At 43.7% G+C, this 20,074-nt stretch overlaps 2 protein-coding genes across 3 annotated transcripts; one reads left to right on the top strand and one right to left on the bottom strand.

Moving 5' to 3' along the window:
- Nucleotides 1–2,346, bottom strand: LOC121698823 (putative claudin-25). The gene has a single exon (XM_042081254.1). The coding sequence runs from the start codon at nucleotides 1,765–1,767 to the stop codon at nucleotides 1,090–1,092; it is 678 nt and encodes a 225-aa protein (XP_041937188.1). The 5' UTR covers nucleotides 1,768–2,346; the 3' UTR covers nucleotides 1–1,089.
- A 1,517-nt stretch (nucleotides 2,347–3,863) lies between these two features.
- On the top strand, nucleotides 3,864–19,733 carry clcn4 (chloride channel, voltage-sensitive 4). 2 transcript variants are annotated; one of them, XM_042081710.1, is made up of 12 exons: nucleotides 3,864–4,054; nucleotides 4,935–5,089; nucleotides 6,034–6,133; nucleotides 9,297–9,484; nucleotides 9,619–9,741; nucleotides 11,115–11,321; nucleotides 12,619–12,699; nucleotides 13,157–13,702; nucleotides 13,929–14,115; nucleotides 15,080–15,475; nucleotides 15,809–16,025; nucleotides 18,070–19,733. In XM_042081710.1, the coding sequence occupies exons 1-12, from the start codon at nucleotides 4,042–4,044 to the stop codon at nucleotides 18,158–18,160; spliced, it is 2,304 nt and encodes a 767-aa protein (XP_041937644.1). In that variant the 5' UTR covers nucleotides 3,864–4,041; the 3' UTR covers nucleotides 18,161–19,733. The 2 variants fall into 2 exon arrangements, with proteins under 2 accessions (XP_041937644.1, XP_041937643.1); XM_042081709.1 differs by having other exon boundaries at nucleotides 15,803–16,025.
- Nucleotides 19,734–20,074: the final 341 nt, after the last annotated feature.

The following is a 20,074-nucleotide window of genomic DNA, read 5'->3' as shown; positions in this document are numbered from 1 at the left end:
AATAGTCTCTAAATATGACAACAGCAAATGTTGTAGATATATGTGAAAATAATTTAAATATATTTTCTGATATGTTCATGGCATAGTCAATGCACAATCAACATAAATATTTTTCCTAAGTAAGATGTATTTTGGTGTGTCATGAACGATACACTTTAAGATTGTTACCTACAAAACTGTCAAGCAACAATAACTGTATGAACTTAGGTGATTTTCTCTGTGAATTCTAGGAGATCCTGAAATTAAAATAGAAAAAAATGTTCAAACTTACAAACTGTGTGTGTGTTCAATTGCTCTGAATAACTTCCAAATAATATTCTTGGAAGAAGAAGTGGATATACAGAAAACTTTGTTCAGAATTGGCCCTGTATAGAGCTTTACACATTTTAGCCTTGCTTTTGTACATTGCACATAAATACATACACATGAAACAAGCATGCAGTATAACTTTTACACTGTAATTACTTTTGATTAATAACCAATATTCTTTGGTAATAATAAACAAAAACAACTTTATACAATGTCAGATGTTCTGACTGATACTTCCACACATGTTGTTGTCTCTACTGTCCACCTTAATTTGGGTCAATTTAAATTTAAAAGTCAGTGTTATTAGATAAACATTCCTTTATGTAAAGAGGACCATAACAAGAACAACCTTATTGGTCTTATTGATGTTTTATAAATGATTATTTTCATGCATGCATTCAATGCACTGGCACGGCTTGCACATTTCAATCTTTAAATGTATTTGTTTGTTTAAATTCAGATTCTGATCAAATATGTCAAAGGAATCTTTGGATGATATGTATGACGTCACTTAAGAAAAATGTACATAGAAATAAAAATGTATGAGAAATCTGACCCTAAATGTAAAACAAGAACATTGGAATTGACATTACCTTGATGATTGAATAAAACCAAAATGAAGAATATAGCAGCATCCCATCAAGTACAAACAAGATCTTATGGCCATATATCTGTCACCATAAAACAGTTCCAGCCAAAAATATCTGACTTTTGGTTAGTGGATGAAAAAATCTAACTCTGGTCCATGTAGTATATTTGCAGAGGTACGCTTCACATTGCTCACACGTAACCTGTGCGTTTTCCTAATTTGTGGTTGACCTCTGGGTGCGTCATCGTGTGTCTCTGCAGGGGAATGGCCCCTGCGGCGGGGCAGGTCTCGTCCTGTAGACACATGCAGGAGCTGACCAGGAGCAGACCGGCCACCAGGTGCAGCAGCCCTGCGCCCCAGCCCCAGAACAGCGCCTGGCCGAACTCCCAGCGTGGCACCACCTCCGGCACGGACTCGTCGAAGAAGCGCTGCACCGTCAGGTGGGCGACGTACGAGACGGGGATGAGGCCCAGGACCGCCGTGGTCAGGGAGAGGGCACCGCCAAGCATCTTCAGCACCCGCTTGGCGCGCAGCGTCTCCGTGCCCTTGCAGCTGTTCACCACGTACATGCCGGGAACGGCGAGCGCCAGCGCCAGGAGCCCCGTGGACAGGGAGGCGCCCATGAGGATGCGGGCGAGCCGGATGTCCGGCGGCAGGCCCAGGAGGCTGTCGTAGGGGCTGCACTCGATGACGCCCAGCTCCTGCACCACGCACGTCTCCCACAGGCCCAGTTCGTAGCTCTCGGCGGGAAGCAGCTCTGTGGCGAGGGTCAGCCACTGCGACATGAGTGTGGTGGTCAGCGAGCACAGCCAGGCCAGAATGATGAAGAACAGACCCAGCAGCTCCAGAAGCTGAGATCTGAGATCCATTTCGCTGCTGTCCAGCGCCGTCCCGTCTATTCCTGCTCCGGTCCTCTCCCACACTCCCCTGCAGTCCTGGTTCTGTCCTCGACAGTCGTATGGTCCTGTCCCGGTTCGACTTCTGCACTTGGTTATCTGGTGCTGGTCCGACCCTGTTCCGCTGTCTAGTCCTGGGCAGTCTCTGACAGCTGTCTGGTTCTAGTCCTGTACCGATTGTCTCCCCTGCTCCACTGTCTAGTCCTGGGCAGTCTGGTTAGCTCACTATCCGCCTGCAGCTGCCCACGTCTCCCCTGTCTCTTGATGAGCGTTGGCTTGGACAGGAGACCTCAACACAACACGGGCCAATTAGTGAAGTGCAGACACTCTATAACTCCAGCCGAGAGGAACTCCTTCAAAGATCTGTTATCCCTCTCAAAATGTGTACACATCATTTACGTGATCTGAGGCGACGCGCTGCTCACTGACATGTTACCCACCCCTTTCTCTCTCTCTCTCTCTCTCTCTCTCTCTCTCTCTCTCTCTCTCTATCCCTTTCTATCTATCTATGTCTCTCCCTCTCTATCTGTCTCTTGGAGGCTGTCGCTGCTGCTCTGTCAGAGGCCAATGTGCAGAGAGAGAGGCAGGGGCAGAGGCAGAGATGGCCAAACAACAGCATCATTCACACACACACACACACACACGGTGCCAGCCCAACACTCCTTTTGCCAATCCCTTCCACCGGATGCTGTTGAAAGACAAACAAGGGATTGTTGACATTACAAACAAATTGACATTAAATAAGATATAAGATAAAGGTTTAGCTCATATCCTTATATCCAAGGTTTGATTTGGTTTGATATACAGGTGGTTCTTCGCTTCTTAGAATGTCAGGGCCATACATGTTTTTCTGTTGCAGTAATAGCAGAAGTCAAACACAAATTAACCAAATTAAAGTACTGAAGTAAGCTTTTTATCCTGTTAGGGAAAGCTTCAGTTTAAAGATACATTAAAATACTTCTCATGCGATAAGCTGATTACATTTTTATATAGCCTATGGAGGGGGGCCAAGAGACCCTTTACACATGTGACAAGGAAAAATCTGAAAACAATAGGCTATTATTGTTAATCAGATCTGAGCAGTGAAAACTATGAGGACTGTGACGTCTGACTGTAGGAGGCAACACACGAAGCATCAATATGAGAATGAGAGGAAAAAAAATCAAACCCAGTCATGCACTAGAATACCAACACAGCTCACCCACTCCACAGACAACTGAATGCTCAGCACCCGCACATAGTCACACACAGTCACAAACACACACACACACACACACACACTGCATGCACGCACTCAGACACACACACACATACACACACACACACACACACAGAGAGACACATACTCTCTCTCTCTCTCTCTCTCTCTCTCTCTCTCTCTCTCTCTCTCTCTCTCTCTCTCTCTCTCTCTCTCTCTCTCGCTCCTCTCTCACCCCTTACAAAAAATAACTATAACTTTAAATTCTGAAAACTCCAGGATTTGCAGGATTTTGGACCTGAAAAAATTGCAATTGCAACTACATTGTGCTGCACTTTACTGCAGAAATGCAGTATATTGGACATGAAACTGCATTGCACTGCACTGTACCTCAGAAATATTGTATAATTGCCGTTTTTGGTCCCATACAGTAGGTCCTAACTGCAGTTATTTTTTGCAAATGACCATCTTGTCCACAAGAGTGTGCTAAAATGCATTAAAAGCATGGAGCTCTAATTTCCAGGCAATATTTATAACCCATTAAACGAAACATTATCTACTTACATTTGATGATGGATAACATTTTGGTAATTTGGAGATTGTGCATATAAGATAAATAATGACAATTTTGATTAATAATATTTCTTCTGAGTTATTTATTTGCCCATAAATAAGAAAGAACCTGTTACAGATACATTATAGGCCTTTATTATAATGTCGTTTGTGAGAGTGCATTTGGTGTGTTATAGGTAGATCACGTGGATTTGTGTATTCTCTGGGGGTTGCAGTTTTGCAGGCAACAGCTTGAGCGCAGCTTTTTCTTGTTCGTGAGTGCGCCCTAGCCGCGGGTGACATCTGAGAGAGTGGCATTGTGGGAACTCGAGAGATCTCTGTGACGCCTTCATTTTTATTTACAAATCAGCTGTGCCACTGTCACAGCAACATCGGCGCAAAAGCGTGCCAAAATCAGAAACCCGAGAAAAAAATGGACATGCTCGTTATTGTCACATAAACTCACAAAGGCAACCTTCTTCGAGAAGCAGACAAGTATGGAGCCTGATGGTAAGTCATGATTTGAATATGTCTCAGCTAGCCTAGCAGAATGGTCAAATATCATCATCGCCTAGCGGCGGCGGCGGGTGCGTGTTTATGTGTGCACCTGTTATTGATGCACGTTTCTTGCGTGCATTTCCTTCGACTCTAACCTAATATATTGATACAGTGATGCCACTGTATACATATAATATCATGAGTAGCTTCCTATGTTAACGTTAGGCTAACGCAGATAGCTGAACAAGCTAGTTTTCTGGTTGGTTGGCACCATAAGATGGCACTGCTAACGACCAAAGGTAGGCTGGCTAGCTAGGTTAATCAAAGCTAACGTTAACAAGGACATGGTGACATGCTGTCATTATAAAGGTTTTTATCTGGAGAAAGGAGCAATGTGCTTAATTGGTGATTAAAATGATTTCTAACATCAATGACCGCACATAGGTGGCAAGATAAGTGGGAGTGGTCCACATAGGTTAGCAGAACTGTCAAGGCTGCTTGTCCTGTGTATTTGTATGCTGTAATCCAGGAACACATATTTCAATTTCAATTTAATTTCAGTTATAGTGCGCCAAAACATTACATAGAGTGTTAAAACAGAGAGCCCATGAGTAACAGGGGCGAGGAAAAACTCCCTAGATTTGGAGATACATATAATACATAATAATTTTCACCAGACATTACTATTCACATATGAAGGCTGAAATTATAAAATGTGTGTGTTTGTGTAAGGTATCTTATGAATAAGAGTTTATGCACAGAACTATGTGTGGGACATGCCCAGGATACTTGTGTGGCCAGCATCAGTATCCAACACTAGAAATATGAGTGTGAGTAAGTGAATAAATGAATTGAGTTGCCATGACAGTTCCTTGTCTTTTGTCCTGTGCAGCTATAAGCAATGCCACTCCCACGGAGGAGATGAATGGGGCGGGGAACCTGATGGACTTCTTGGACGAGCCCTTCCCTGACGTGGGCACTTACGAGGACTTCCACACCATCGACTGGCTGAGGGAGAAGTCCCGTGACACAGACCGCCACAGGAAGGTGAGCATCTTTCCCCGGTCTTCAGTCCTGTCTGAGCTCAGTGTGGATAATAGGCTCTTATCTCCAAATAGCAGGAACAGTAATATAAACAGTAACAAACATCCAGCAACCATGCAACAGCTTGCTGATGTTTGCTTTTCTACTGTTTTCTGTGCAATGCACATTGATTGAACTGCATTGGTATGAAATTAGCTACTGAAATAGAGCTGCCTTGGCTTGTCTATTATCAGTAAGATAATCTATGGCTACACACCTGCCAGTTTAGCAATCTTCGGGTCTTTCCCTGCATTCCAACCTGCTTAAGGGCACCAGTGAATGCAACATAGTTATCTGTGCACACCTGGATTGACATTTCTCCAAGTTTGAATACTGACAGATGTGTTCCCTGGATGTCCTGCTCACACTTCAACCCCCACAGTGACAGAATCTATAGATGGATGAAACAAAAATCTGCAAAGATCTGTTGGCCTGAGAACACAGTTTCTACAGTAATGAGCATCATACAGGGCTTCTCAGGCACTGTGTTGAGTTGTGAAAGACTTTGATATAGATAATTATAATACAGATATATAATGGATAATTAGAATACAGATATATAATAGATAATTATAATGCAGATATATAATAGATAATTATAATACGGATATATAATAGATCATTATAATGCAGATATATAATAGACGATCATACAACTTCCAGTGAGTGAAGCTAGGCTAATGGTGTCAGACTGAGTTATTGACCACACAGAGAGGGGTATATATCCTCTTATCTAACTCTGAGATAGACGGCAAATAAGACAATTTCCAAAAAAGTTGGCATGTTCCTTTAACCTTGCAAATGCTAAGCTAACCTGCACTTCCTGAAACTTAACCATGCTAATATCGAGATAAACTACACTTCCTCCTGAGACTTAACATATGCTAAGATAAACTGCACTTCTTCAGATCACCAACAAGAGTAAAGAGTCCATCTGGGAGTTTATCAAGAGCTTGTTGGACGCCTGGTCTGGATGGGTGGTGATGCTGCTTATCGGCCTGTTATCAGGTAGGATGTGGCTTTATATAATTTTATATTATAATGTAATGTAAATGTAAATCAGGTTTATAGGCAGTGAACACACAGTGAGGTGAAGCACACACTAACCTGGAGCAGTGAGCTGCCTTGCTACAGCGGCGCTCAGGGAGCAGTGAGGGGTTAGGTGCCTTGCTCAAGGGCACTTCAGCCGTGGATGTGGGCATGAGAGAGCAGTGCTCAACCACTTCCCCCGCCCACATTTTTCCTACTGGTTGGGGTTTTAACCGGCAACCCTTCGGTTCCAAGCCCGAAGCCCTAACCAGTAGGCCACGGCTGCCCCGTGAATGTAATATATATTATATTATATTCATGATATGGCTTTATCATCCTCCCTACCTAATCCACACAGGTAGGATAAGACTTGCCATTTATGGTCGTTAAACGTTAAAAGAAGATCACGGGGAGAAGCTCCTCATAAGGATCAAAGGGCACAGAATAGGCATACATTTGCTATGTACAACGGGGGAAATAAGTATTGAACACGTCAACAATTTTCACCAGACATTAGTATTAATTTAGGTAATCCACACATGTAAAAAATCCAAACATTAATGTCCATAATTAGAGTTATGAGTAAAAATGTGGAATGGCACAGGGGAAAAGTATTGAACACTAAGAAAAAGCAGTACACAAAGACAAGGAATGGCAAGGAACGAGCTGGAATTTATAAGTAGTTAGAGAGTAATTATCCATCCTATCTGTGAAAATTAATATAAGCTGGGTTAGTACATATTGATTGGCTATAAAAAGATTTTTCGTTACCAAGGTGTCACACAAGAAACATTTCATGATGGGTAAAAGCAAAGAGCTCTCCCAAGACCTTTGCAACCTTATTGTTGCAAAACATATCAATGGAACTGGTTACAAATGCATTTCAAAACTTCAGAATCATCCAGTAAGCAGTATTGGAGCCATTATCTGCAAGTGGAAGGAACATCACTGCATCATCAACCGGCCATGCACAGGATCTCCTCGCAAGATTTCTGACCAGGAAGTCAAAAGGATAGTCAGAAGAGTAGGCCAAGAGCCAAGGACCACTCAGAGAAAGCTCCAGAAAGCCTTGGAGGCAGCAGGTAGAATTGTTACAGAGAAAATCATAGGTAATGCACTCCACCGCCATGGCCTCTATGCACGCTCACTCCGCATGACTATTACCAGAGACTTTCTAATGTGGAGACACAGCACTCAAAAAATACTCCATAGAAATGCATGGGGCTAGTTTGTCACGCCAATATGGCCGTTGTCTACGCATATCCCACCCCTTCCTCGGCAAAACGTCGACATGTGAATACATTGAGCCAATCATATGGTGTGATGTGAATACATTGAGCCAATCATATGGTGTGTTGTGAAGACATCGTGCCAATCATGTGTTGTGATCTCGCTGCTGGAGAAAGATTGGCGTCGGGAAGCCTTGCCCAGCGCATTTCTGCCGAAATGGATGCTCGACGAGTGCCCAAAAAGCGTTGTCAAATGGCCGCCGAGTGGAGGGACTTGCCTAAAAGGACTGTGCTATTACTGAAGCTTGTTGAAAGTTTGCTACACATCATTTGGAATACTGAAAGAATGTATTCCGGTCAGACGAGAGCAAAATTTAACTTTTTGGATGTCATACTACATACCATATTTGGAGGAGAAATGGCACTGTGCATCACCCTAAAAATACCATACCAAGAGTGAGGTTTGGAGGTGGAGGCATCATGGTGTGGGGCTGTTTTTTGTCTCGTAGTACTGGCAGACTACATACAGTTGAAAGAATGATGAATGGAGTCATTTTGTTCCTGGAGAATCTTGCCATCCACCAGGATGATGAAGATGAGATGGCTAGACCTTCCAGCAGGGCAATGATCCAAAGGAAACTCTCAATTGGTTTCAGAGAAAGGAAATCAAGGCCCTGACTTAAATCCAATTGAACAGTTTTGGAAGTTAGCTAAAGATCAGGATTCACAAGAGGGACCCCTGGAATCTTATTAAAAGACTATCTGTTTAAAAGAATGGGCCAAAATCACACCTGAATACTGCGACTGATAGTTTCGTCATACAGAAAATGCCTTGAAGCTGTTATTACAAATAAAGGCTTTTCCACAAAGTATTTAAGAAATCTCAGTAGGTGTGTTCAATACTTTTTTCCTGTGTCATTTCACTTTATTACACACAACTCTACTTATGGTCAGTGTTTGGATTTTTTTATATGGGTGGATTATCTGAGTTAGTACTAATGTCTGGTGAAAATGTCACGCAAATAGCCTCATTGGAAGTATACTTACTGAAAAAAATGTTGACATGTTCAATACTTATTTCCCCCGCTGTATGTGTTGCTGACAACAACATGTGTTTGAGTCAGCAAATTTGCTTTGTATGTGTTGCTTGAGGAAGTGAAACATATCAGTGCAGCGCATTGTTTTAAAGTGTGGAGAAAATGTATAGGATTGGAAACGTCCAAGTTAAAGATAAAGCTCATGTCCTCAGTTCTTCAAAAAGTTAAGGTCATATCATATTGCAGTGGTTGTCTGTGTGTTTACATATCTCATTTGTCACTTCACACTGTATGGATTGTGTAATACATACTGTATACATACAAATATTGGTATCTCTTAAAGTAACACATGGTAGGAATTCCCATGTTCGTCAATTGTCAATGTACTGGGTTCACGTTTAGTGCTAATGGGCTAAAGCTAACGCAAAAGGTCATGCACCTGTTCACAATAACATAGTGAAATATCAGGCTTTCTGGTATTGGTATATTCCGGCATTGACAATGTCAGATACTCTCTTTATTTCTTTATTATTTAAAGAGACATTCTCTTTTTTCGGCTTTTGAGTTTGAAGCCGTTGTGTTGCTTTAAGTAAAAAGATAACCACTAAAGATAGATTTCATATTTTATTGAAAAATCTACATGAAATAGATTCTGTGTTTGTTTGAAGGAAGCTCTAGCCTATGGTCTGGAATGTTGTATATTCTGATGTCTGGCCTTCGGTCTGCTGATGCATGTGATGTGTGCTGCTCAGACACTTGCATGAGCGTCATTGACCTTGTGGGCGACTGGATGACGGATCCTGATAGAGGTGGTGTGTGTGTGTGTCTGCATTCTGCTGATGCTGAACAACTGCGTTGTTGTGCTTCTCTGATCAGGCACTCTGGCAGGCGTCATTGACCTGGCGGTGGACTGGATGACGGATCTGAAGGAGGGGGTGTGTTTGTCGGCGTTCTGGTACAGCCACGAGCAGTGCTGCTGGACGTCCAACGAGACCACCTTCGACGACCGTGACAAGTGCCCGCAGTGGCAGAAATGGGCCGAACTCATGACTGGTTACAACGAGGTCACATTCTTTTATACATTCTTTTAGTATACCTGTCTCACATTCTTTTAGTATACCGGTCTCTTTGGGTGTGACACTGTGTGTGTGTGTGTGTTTGTTAAATGAAAACTCCTGTCCTGCTGTTTGCTGTCCAGGGTGCTGGAGCGTATCTCCTGAACTACTTCTTGTACGTGATGTGGGCGCTCTGCTTCTCCTTCCTGGCCGTGTCGCTGGTGCGCGTGTTTGCCCCCTACGCCTGTGGCTCAGGAATCCCAGAGGTGAGACCCGTACAGAACCGTCCAAACCTCAGTCCCACAGGATAGAAGGATCTGCTAAGTGCATGAATCTAAATAGTTAAACATGGCTAAAGCTAAACATGGTTACTAGGTTCCATGGTGACATAGAATTATTATTATTTTTTCCAATTGAGACCTTAAAGCTGCAGTTGGCAAGTCTGACAGATTGAAGGGAGTTAGCCAAAATGTTGAATGTTTACAACTCTCATGCCCCTCCCCCACTACCACAAGCACCCTCTCATCGAGTTTGTTCTCGTCAGTGCGCACCAGACTGCACAGACTGTGATTGGCAGTCAGATCTCACACAGCCCTGCTCTGATTGGACCAGAAGAACCGGGAGCTGTGGATTTTTTAAAACAATTAACAGGCTCTAGGTGGAGGTAGAAGTGCGGGTTTTTTTTCTATAACCGGCTGATTTATGTTGTTCTGTCGGAGCATAGTGTCGGTTTCAGGGAATATGATCAAAAAAATCTTGCCAACTGCAGCTTTAATAGAACCATCTAAACCTCATGAGGTGCAGCTCCACCAGGCTTGGGCAAAATTCCAGAATTGAATTGAAACTGGCTCTTAAATTCCAATTCAATTCTTGAATTTCACTTGCAATTCAATTGAGGTAGCAAACAGGAAGCAGAATTGCAATTCAAATTGTGCACAACCCTGACCTCCACAGCATGGGTCAGGCACCTAGACATATCTGCTTCGGATAGAAGTGTCTCTAAGTGCATTAATGTAAATGTAAACATGGTTCAGTGATATAGAATCAATAATAATTGTTTTTTTATTTATGCATTTAGCTGCACTTTTATCCAAAACAACTTACAAATACCAATTGCAGTCTCCCGGGAGCAACTCGGGGTACAATGCCTTGCCTTGGCTTTGTTTTGTGGCTACTGCATGCTAGGCTAGTTTCTTAGCCACTACACTATCCCCGCCCATGCTAGGCTGGTTCCTTAGCCACCACACTATCCCCGCCCATGCTAGGCTAGTTCCTTAGCCACCAAACTATCCCCACCCATGCTAGCCTAGTTCCTTAGCCATAACCCAAAGTCCTTTTAGGCAAGTCCCTCCACTTGGCGACCATATTGCAACGCTTTTTGGGCACTTATCGGGCATCTATTTCAGCAGAAATGCGCGTGCGCAAGGCTTTACGACACCAATCTTGCTCCAGCAGCGAGATCAGTAGACTTCAATAGAATAGTAGAATCATAGCACATTAAATATATTGCTGATTGATTAATTGAAAATATGTATGAAGATGTATATAGCATAGTATATTATAATGTAATGTAATATAATATAATATAATATATATTGTAATATAATTTAACATAATATAATATGCGCTGTCTTGTCAGATTAAGACGATCCTGAGTGGCTTCATCATCCGTGGCTACCTGGGCAAGTGGACGCTGCTGATTAAGACGGTCACTCTGGTCCTGGCCGTGTCGTCCGGCCTCAGCCTGGGCAAAGAGGGCCCGCTCGTACACGTGGCCTGTTGCTGTGGCAACCTCTTCTGCAGCCTCTTCTCCAAGTATAGCAAGAATGAGGGCAAGCGCCGTGAGGTGAGACAAGACACACTCACCATCTCTATTCACACTCACCATCTCTATTCACACTTTACACACTCACCATCTCTATTCACACTCACCATCTCTATTCACACTTTACACACTCACCATCTCTATTCACACTCACCATCTCTATTCACACTCACCATCTCTATTCACACTTTACACACTCACCATCTCTATTCACACTCACCATCTCTATTCACGCTCACCATCTCTATTCACACTTTACACACTCACCATCTCTATTCACACTTTACACACTCACCATCTCTATTCACACTTTACACACTCACCATCTCTATTCACACTTTACACACTCACCATCTCTATTCACACTCACCATCTCTATTCACACTTTACACACTCACCATCTCTATTCACACTTACCATCTCTATTCACACTCACCATCTCTATTCACACTTTACACACTCACCATCTCTATTCACACTTTACACACTCACCATCTCTATTCACACTTTACACACTCACCATCTCTATTCACACTTTACACACTCACCATCTCTATTCACACTTTACACACTCACCATCAATCTCTATTCACACTTCACACACTCACCATCTCTATTCACACTTTACACACTCACCATCTCTATTCACACTTTACACACTTACCATCTCTATTCACACTTTACACACTCACCATCTCTATTCACACTCACCATCTCTATTCACACTTTACACACTCACCATCTCTATTCACACTTCACACACTTACCATCTCTATTCACACTTTATACACTCACCATCTCTATTCACACTTTACACACTCACCATCTCTATTCACACTTTACACACTCACTATCTCTATTCACACTTTACACACTTACCATCTCTATTCACACTTTACACACTCACCATCTCTATTCACACTATTCACACTTTACACACTCACCATCTCTATTCACACTTTACACACTTACCATCTCTATTCACACTTTACACACTCACCATCAATCTCTATTTACACTTTACAAACTCACCACCACCAATCTCTATTCACACTTTACACTTAAAAAACTCTATTCACACTTTAGCTCTATTCACTCTTTTCCTTTATTGGTCTGTATTTTTTGTATGTCGCTTTGGACAGTGTTAATGTAAATGTAAACCCCAAATTATTCAAACCCACTTCGCTGCATTGAAGTGAAGTCTTTGGTAGTCTGTCTGGCAAAGAGACGGTCGTGTTGTAAGTAGCCCGTTACAGATCAGTGACTGACTGAGTGTGTGTGTGTGTGTGTGTGCGCGTTGTGACCCTTTGACCCACAGGTGTTGTCTGCGGCTGCTGCAGCTGGTGTCTCAGTAGCCTTTGGTGCTCCCATTGGAGGCGTACTCTTCAGTCTCGAGGAGGTAGGGACCGCACGACACTCATACTCATTTATGCAGGTGTGGTGGAGCAGCACTGACAATCGGTCGTCCCGGGTTTGATTCCCGTAAAAATATCCATATTGAACACCTGTGGTGACTTCAAGGAAGGTTATTTTTTTTTTTTTACCTCACCCAAAAGATTCAGGCCGTTAAAGTATCAATGTTATACTCCCGTCTTGTGTTGGTGGAATAGATTACCCAATGAGATGATTGAGAGACTGAGAGATTGAGATACTGAGATGATTCACTGAGCTTTAGCCTCACTGACTATCATTGAAACATCCATATTATATTCCCAACTTGTGTGCTTGTGTCAGGTTGTGTCCATGGAGTACGTTAGCCTGTGTCAGCCTTTGTGAGATCTTCGAGACTGGGTTTAGGTGAGTTGATGTTTAGATGAGATGTTTGCCTGAGCTCCAACCTCCTCCTCCCTCTCCAGGTGAGTTACTACTTCCCTCTGAAGACTCTGTGGCGCTCCTTTTTCGCCGCCCTGGTGGCGGCCTTCACGCTGCGCTCCATCAACCCCTTCGGCAACAACCGCCTGGTGCTGTTCTACGTGGAGTACCACACCCCCTGGTACATGGCCGAGCTGGTGCCCTTCATCCTGCTCGGCGTGTTCGGCGGCCTGTGGGGCACGCTCTTCATCCGCGCCAACATCGCCTGGTGCCGCCGGCGCAAGACCACGCAGCTGGGCAAGTACCCGGTGCTGGAGGTGATCGCGGTGGCGGGCATCACTGCCATCCTGGCGTTCCCCAACCCGTACACGCGGCGCAGCACCAGCCAGCTCATCTCGGAGCTGTTCAACGACTGCGGTGCACTCGAGTCCTCGCAGCTCTGCGACTACTACAATAGCCCCAACATGACGCGGCCCGTGGACGACATCCCCGACCGGCCCGCCGGACCCGGGGTCTACGCTGCGCTCTGGCAGCTGTCGCTCGCACTCATCTTCAAGGTCGTCATCACCATCTTCACCTTCGGCATGAAGGTTAGTCCTGTTCTCATTGCAACAACAACAACACTTTGCATTCATAAAGCGCTTTTTAATTCGAGTGTGGCCTGTTGTTAACCTGAGCAGGTGAAATAAATAAAAAAGCCAAAAATAAGTACTTGTTTGGGTGTGAGTTAGGAAAAGACTTAAAGTTGTTAACCTGTTAACTTATTGTGCCCTGTTGTTGTTGTTGTTGTTGTTGTTGTTGTTTTCTCTCTGCCAGATTCCCTCTGGGTTGTTCATTCCCAGCATGGCTGTGGGCGCCATCGCTGGGCGCATAGTTGGGATCGCCGTGGAGCAGATGGCGTACCACCACCACGACTGGATCATCTTTAAGAACTGGTGCCGACCCGGGGCCGACTGCGTCACGCCAGGCCTCTATGCCATGGTCGGAGCTGCTGCATGTCTGGGTGAGTCCTTTATGTCAGAGGTTCACCAAATCGCCAAGACACACCGACTTATTGTTACTGATTATGATGATTTTCACCAACATTAATATAGGCAATAACAGTTGGGTCCTCATTCTTCAAACAGTACACCCATATTTTTTCCCGTGAGCTGAGCACAACAGAAAGGCAAGTTTTGACATTTTTCACAGATTGGGAAAGGTAATTTTATTCTATTGCTCAACAATCGTGCTACCAAAGTTGTAAGTGTGTTTTTGTTGCTGGAACAGACAGGTGGAAAATCAACTGACTATATAAATCAGAAAAGACTTAAAAAAAAAACTGTAGCCTATTTCATAAGCTTTTGCCAAAATGTATTTGGATCCTCAAAATGTCACAGTACACCTCGCTTTGCCTCACTGCTCACTGCTCTGTGCCACCGTTTCTGCCGTATCGTATGTCTGGGGAAATCAGACCATCCATTTAGAGTTAGGCTGCTTTGTCACTTGTCATTATCGGGAAAATAAGTCCTGACAGGGCGAACCGGTTATGGGGGGTGTTGGTGTGTGTGTGTGTGTGTGTGTGGGGGGGGGGGGGGGGACGGGACGGGTAATGGGGTCTGTGGGAGAGGGATGATGATGAGCTGTAATTACATGAATATATATGACCCTAGAATGTTGGGAAATCCCATTCAAGTCAATAGACCATTCTACTAGCATTGTGAAGAGCAGTATAATAAGTGTAATAATATGCAAATCTGTAACTGTATAATGTAGTGATGCAGATTCCATACTCCAATGACTTGCCACTGTACTCAGTTACCTGTAGTTGAGCCCGGATATAGAAAGGCAAAGGGTTGGATTTCTATATCACTTTATTCTGTAACAGTACACCCAAGCTGTTTAGTTTAAGGACTTGCTCACCACGACGTGTGTGTGTGTGTGTGTGTGTGTGTGTGTGTGTGTGTGCGCGTGTGGTTCCCCTTTAGGTGGCGTGACGCGGATGACTGTGTCCCTGGTGGTCATCATGTTCGAGCTGACCGGTGGCCTGGAGTACATCGTGCCACTCATGGCGGCCGCCGTCACCAGCAAGTGGGTGGCCGACGCCTTCAACAAGGAGGGCATCTACGAGGCGCACATCCGCCTCAACGGCTACCCGTACCTGGACCAGGACGAGTTCACGCACCGCACGCTGGCTACAGACGTGATGCGGCCGCGCCGAAACGACCCGCCGCTGGCCGTCCTCACGCAGGACAGCACCACGGTGGAGGACGTGGAGACGCTCATCAAGGACACGGACTACAACGGCTTCCCCGTGGTGGTGTCGCGCGAGTCCGAGAGGCTCATCGGGTTCGTCCAGCGTAGGGACCTCACCCTCGCTATCAGTGAGTAGACACACAAACGCACACACACACACACACACACACACAAACATAAATCACACACTCTTAAACACACACACACACAAGCATAAATCACACACTCTTAAAGCTACATAAAGTCACACTCTTACACACACACACACACACACACACACAAACATAAATCTCATACTCTTACACATGCTCACACATACACACATAAACAAAAATCACACACACACACACACACACACACACAAATGTAAACGTAAATCGCACATCGCACACTCTTGCACACACTCTTCCTTACACTCACACATACACTCTCCTCTCCTCTGCTGTGCCCCCCTGGTGTAGAGACAGCGCGTCAGAAGCAGGACGGCGTGGTGAGCAACTCCATGGTGTACTTCACGGAGGATGCCCCTCAGCTGCCCGCCAGCTGCCCGCAGCCCCTCAAACTGCGGCGCATCCTCAACCTCAGCCCCTTCACCGTCACCGACCACACGCCCATGGAGACGGTCGTCGACATCTTCCGCAAGCTCGGCCTCCGCCAGTGCCTGGTGACGCGCAGTGGGTTAGTAACCGGACACAGAAATGCATAGATACACACACACACACACACACACACACACACTCACACACACCAACACTATTCACACTCGTACATATACTATTCACACACACATACACACTATTCACACTCAAACATACTATTAACACACACACACACACACTATTTACACTCATGCACATACTATTCACACACACACACACACACACACTATTCACACTCATACACATACTATTTACAGTACACACACACACACACTCACACTATTCACACACCCATACTTACACACACACACACACACACTATTCAGACTCATCAGACACATACTATTCACACACACACACACTATTAACACACACACACCACCACTATGTACCACTATATTGATAACAATACGCTATGACCCATGGTCCCTAATGCACATTAAGATGCACATTCTCTCCCACCAAATATATCAGTTGTGCCCTTTAGACTGAACCCTGTTGTACATTGTACATTACACATTTGGCTAGAGGACCACACAGACAGCCCCACACACTCTTAAAGGAAAATTCCGGTATTTAGCACTTTGAGTCTCTTTTATGGAGTGGGGTTGTTTTAGGACATGTTTGTGCATGCCTGTAGGCAGCCACTCTGAAGTAGTCAAAGGCAATTCAAAATGAATCAGAAAAGTCGAGACCGGACCAATCGTCAACATTTCGGTGTCCACCACTCTAGTTCATCCAAAACAAACCAGAAAAGGGACTCAGGGTCAGATGTACGTACATTTGCGAACGTAGCGTTATCAGCGACATGGACACATCGCAGATTGCGAACGCTGTCAGACCCAAGTTTCCGTCGTATTTATCAATCATTCAATCTTTAGTGTAAACTGCGCCTTTCTCTGCCTTTCTCCGCCCATAAACGCAATTTACAAACGTCCACAACTGAATGGCAGCGCCTACATAGCCTACAAGCGCAGTTGAATGAAGTTAACTGATGACAACATTAAAAAGAATCAAACGTTTAGCGATCATGCAATCATGAAATAATACCATGATATGATTACAAACAAGCAGGGAGATAATGAAGATCTAGTTCTACTCAAACTACTTGTGCACGTAGGCTATGGAAGATTGGTCAAATCTAGCAAGTAGGAAAGTTTAAGTGAAGTACATGAAAGTGAAAGTAAAAGTAAGACATTAGAAAGGCCAACGAAAGTTGAGGTTGCTTTTGGTAGTACAAATACTTTAACCACAAAAACTGGTGCTCTAAATAGCGATTCTGTTGTCTTTGAAAGGTTCTCTTATTGACGCATTGAACTGCAATTTGGATTAACACTTGCTTTTACAAGGCGGAAGTATTTAGGCGCAGAATAGACGTGCGCTTTCAGGAGCAGTCTTTGTACATACCGCGGAATACATAACTAGGCGCTCTTTACTCTTCCCCTCCCATCTTTTTACGCTAAACTCCCACTTTCCCCTGGATCCTCCCATGAATGCATATGCATGACATGACAAACGCAATGTGCCCTTTTCAGCTCCCGTGACAGGCAGTTTGCGCTTTTACATCATTGCGGCCTGTTTGTACATACCTCGCAATGATTTTAAACGCACATTGCGAAACAAATACGCCTGAAGTGGGCGCAAAAGCGTTAGTACATCTGGCCCACAAAGTGCAAAATACCGGAATTTTCCTTTAAGACCAATGCCCACTGGCGTCTACATTCGCATCTCTGGACGCTCAATTTTCTAAACGTTTGCGTTGATGCGGGTCAGATGCCGCCAGTGGGCATGGCTTTGTTCAAAGTAATGGAGTTCTAAACTTTGGTGTCATTTGATGCGCGTCAAACGCCCACAGTGGCCGTTGGCCTTTACACACACTCACACTTGCACACACACACGTTTGAGGAGAAGACTACACAGTAAGTTCCGTTTGAGGAGAAGACTACACAGTAAGTTCCGTTTGAGGAGAAGACTACACAGTAAGTTCCGTAGGGGCCCTCTGTGCTGTCATGCCGTCACGAGAGGATTTTCACCTTCTCTCCTCTCCCTCTCCACACCCGCAGGCGACTCCTGGGAATCATCACCAAGAAGGACGTGCTCAGACACATGGCCCAGATGACCAATCAGGATCCAGAGTCCATCATGTTCAACTAGACACCCCTCCCAGTGCTGGTTCTCTGGCCCCGGGAACCAATCACATGCCTTCAAGGACATTTGACATTTGTAAATAGTGCATTACTACTGTAACTTACCAATCACTCACTCCAGATCTCATTCACCAGTAGGTGGCTCTGAAGAGACCTCTTACAGGTAACATAGGAGAGAACGGGAGGGAGGGAGGGGTGAGAAAGGAAGAGAGAAAAACAGGTTGGGCCAACAGTTTGTGGTACTGTTTTGTGATTTCTTTTGTTTTTTTTGTTAATTATTATTAATGTTAATGCTGCCATATTTATGTTTTTACCGAAGGAAAAAATATGCTTGCGTTGTAATCATGTAGTCAAACAAACATAAATGTAAACAGATGTTGCCAAATTATAAAGGAACAGACCTAAAAGTAATACAGTGCAATACATCAGTCCTGTGATCAATCTTTGCTTCATGAAGGTTATAATATTTGGTATTTGAGTACCCTAATTTAGAAAGCTGTAGATTAACTGAACAAGATCACAAACATTAAGGGCCATTCCTTGCTGGACATGAGACTGCATTCGTTTAGGTTTTCCTAATAAATTGGCTAAATAACTACGTTTTCACATGAACACTTTTCCGGGAGCTATTTAAATCTTTCTGGCGACCTATCAATGCCACAGAAGTCTGTTACGGACACTATAAAAAACTGAATGTAATTAATTTAAGGTATGAACAATGGAGGCACTTTGAACTTGACAGATTCTAACCATGTAGCTAACTCTTTTAACGTGTTGCATTTTAGGTAGATTCCTCAGAAGTACACAGTATTGGTCAGTTTAAGCTGCCCCCAAGTCCAACAACTCATAACGGCTGCACATTGAAACCCTTCGTAGGTTTGTTGCGGCACATCCTCTTCGTCTGTCCGTCCCCTTTGACGTTGTTTGAGTTGGTGCATTAATGTTCCTGTTAATTTGTGCCATGAGGCATGCACAGTCCTGCAAGACCCTGAGCTACTACAGATGACTATTTATTCCATATCGCGTTTCAGGATGCTTTATGTTATAATCCGCTGTGAACAGTGAAGACCCTGTTATGTTATGAACAATGTAGGCTGCTTTTTTTTTTTTGCCATGTAAGTTATTTGCATTAACGGAACACTAAAGGCTGTATAAAAGGAAGCGTAGCATAAAACAAAAGATTTGTTTTATTTATGTGGGTCAGCCGCTGTCAACCTCTGGGCTCTAATTTGAATGACTGGCAACGTGCAAAGTTTTAGGTCTAACTAAAGCTCATTTAATAACTAGTCAAAGACAGTTTGCTAGTTTCATGATGACTAAGCTCAATGTTTCGTTATGCCACTCAATAGCTGTACACGTTCATGCACGAGAACTTTGTTTTATGACTTTGCACTTTGCTGCCAAACAAATTTGGGCCCGCTGTCTCACCAGTAATTGGAAAGGCTGTATATGCTGAATCCTTTTCTGCTTCAATCTCTGTTCTTTTCAGTGAAGCGGTGAAAGTTGTGTAGTTGTTTGCACTACTGTATATGAAGGGACAAAATCGTGCAAGCATATCAAAGAGTGTTTAAAACACTTAATCTGTATACGGTTGTCTCCTCTGTCCTGGTGTTGCTCTTTCACACTAATATTATATTTAAAATCGACGGTTGAGTTGTGAATATTTTATTTCAAGTTTTAAATTGATTTTCTTTCTTTTTTTCTTTTAAAAAATAAAACAACAAAGTCAAGCACAGATATAAGAATAAGTGCTTTAATCAAGGTGAGGAAAACGGAACACAATTATTAATTTGTTATTATATTAATCAAAAAGGGTCAGCCAAATATTCAAAACAAAAAAAACATTCTAAACTAATATTGTAAGTACATTCATTTAAGCAACACAATGTTGTTCTTTAACCTAAAAATAACTGCTTCAAAC

This window comes from Alosa sapidissima, chromosome 23 (assembly GCF_018492685.1).
Source record: "Alosa sapidissima isolate fAloSap1 chromosome 23, fAloSap1.pri, whole genome shotgun sequence".
Classification (NCBI taxonomy): Eukaryota; Metazoa; Chordata; class Actinopteri; order Clupeiformes; family Clupeidae; genus Alosa; species Alosa sapidissima.
Note: the sequence above shows the minus strand (reverse complement) of the source record. Positions and strands in the feature narration are given on the sequence as shown.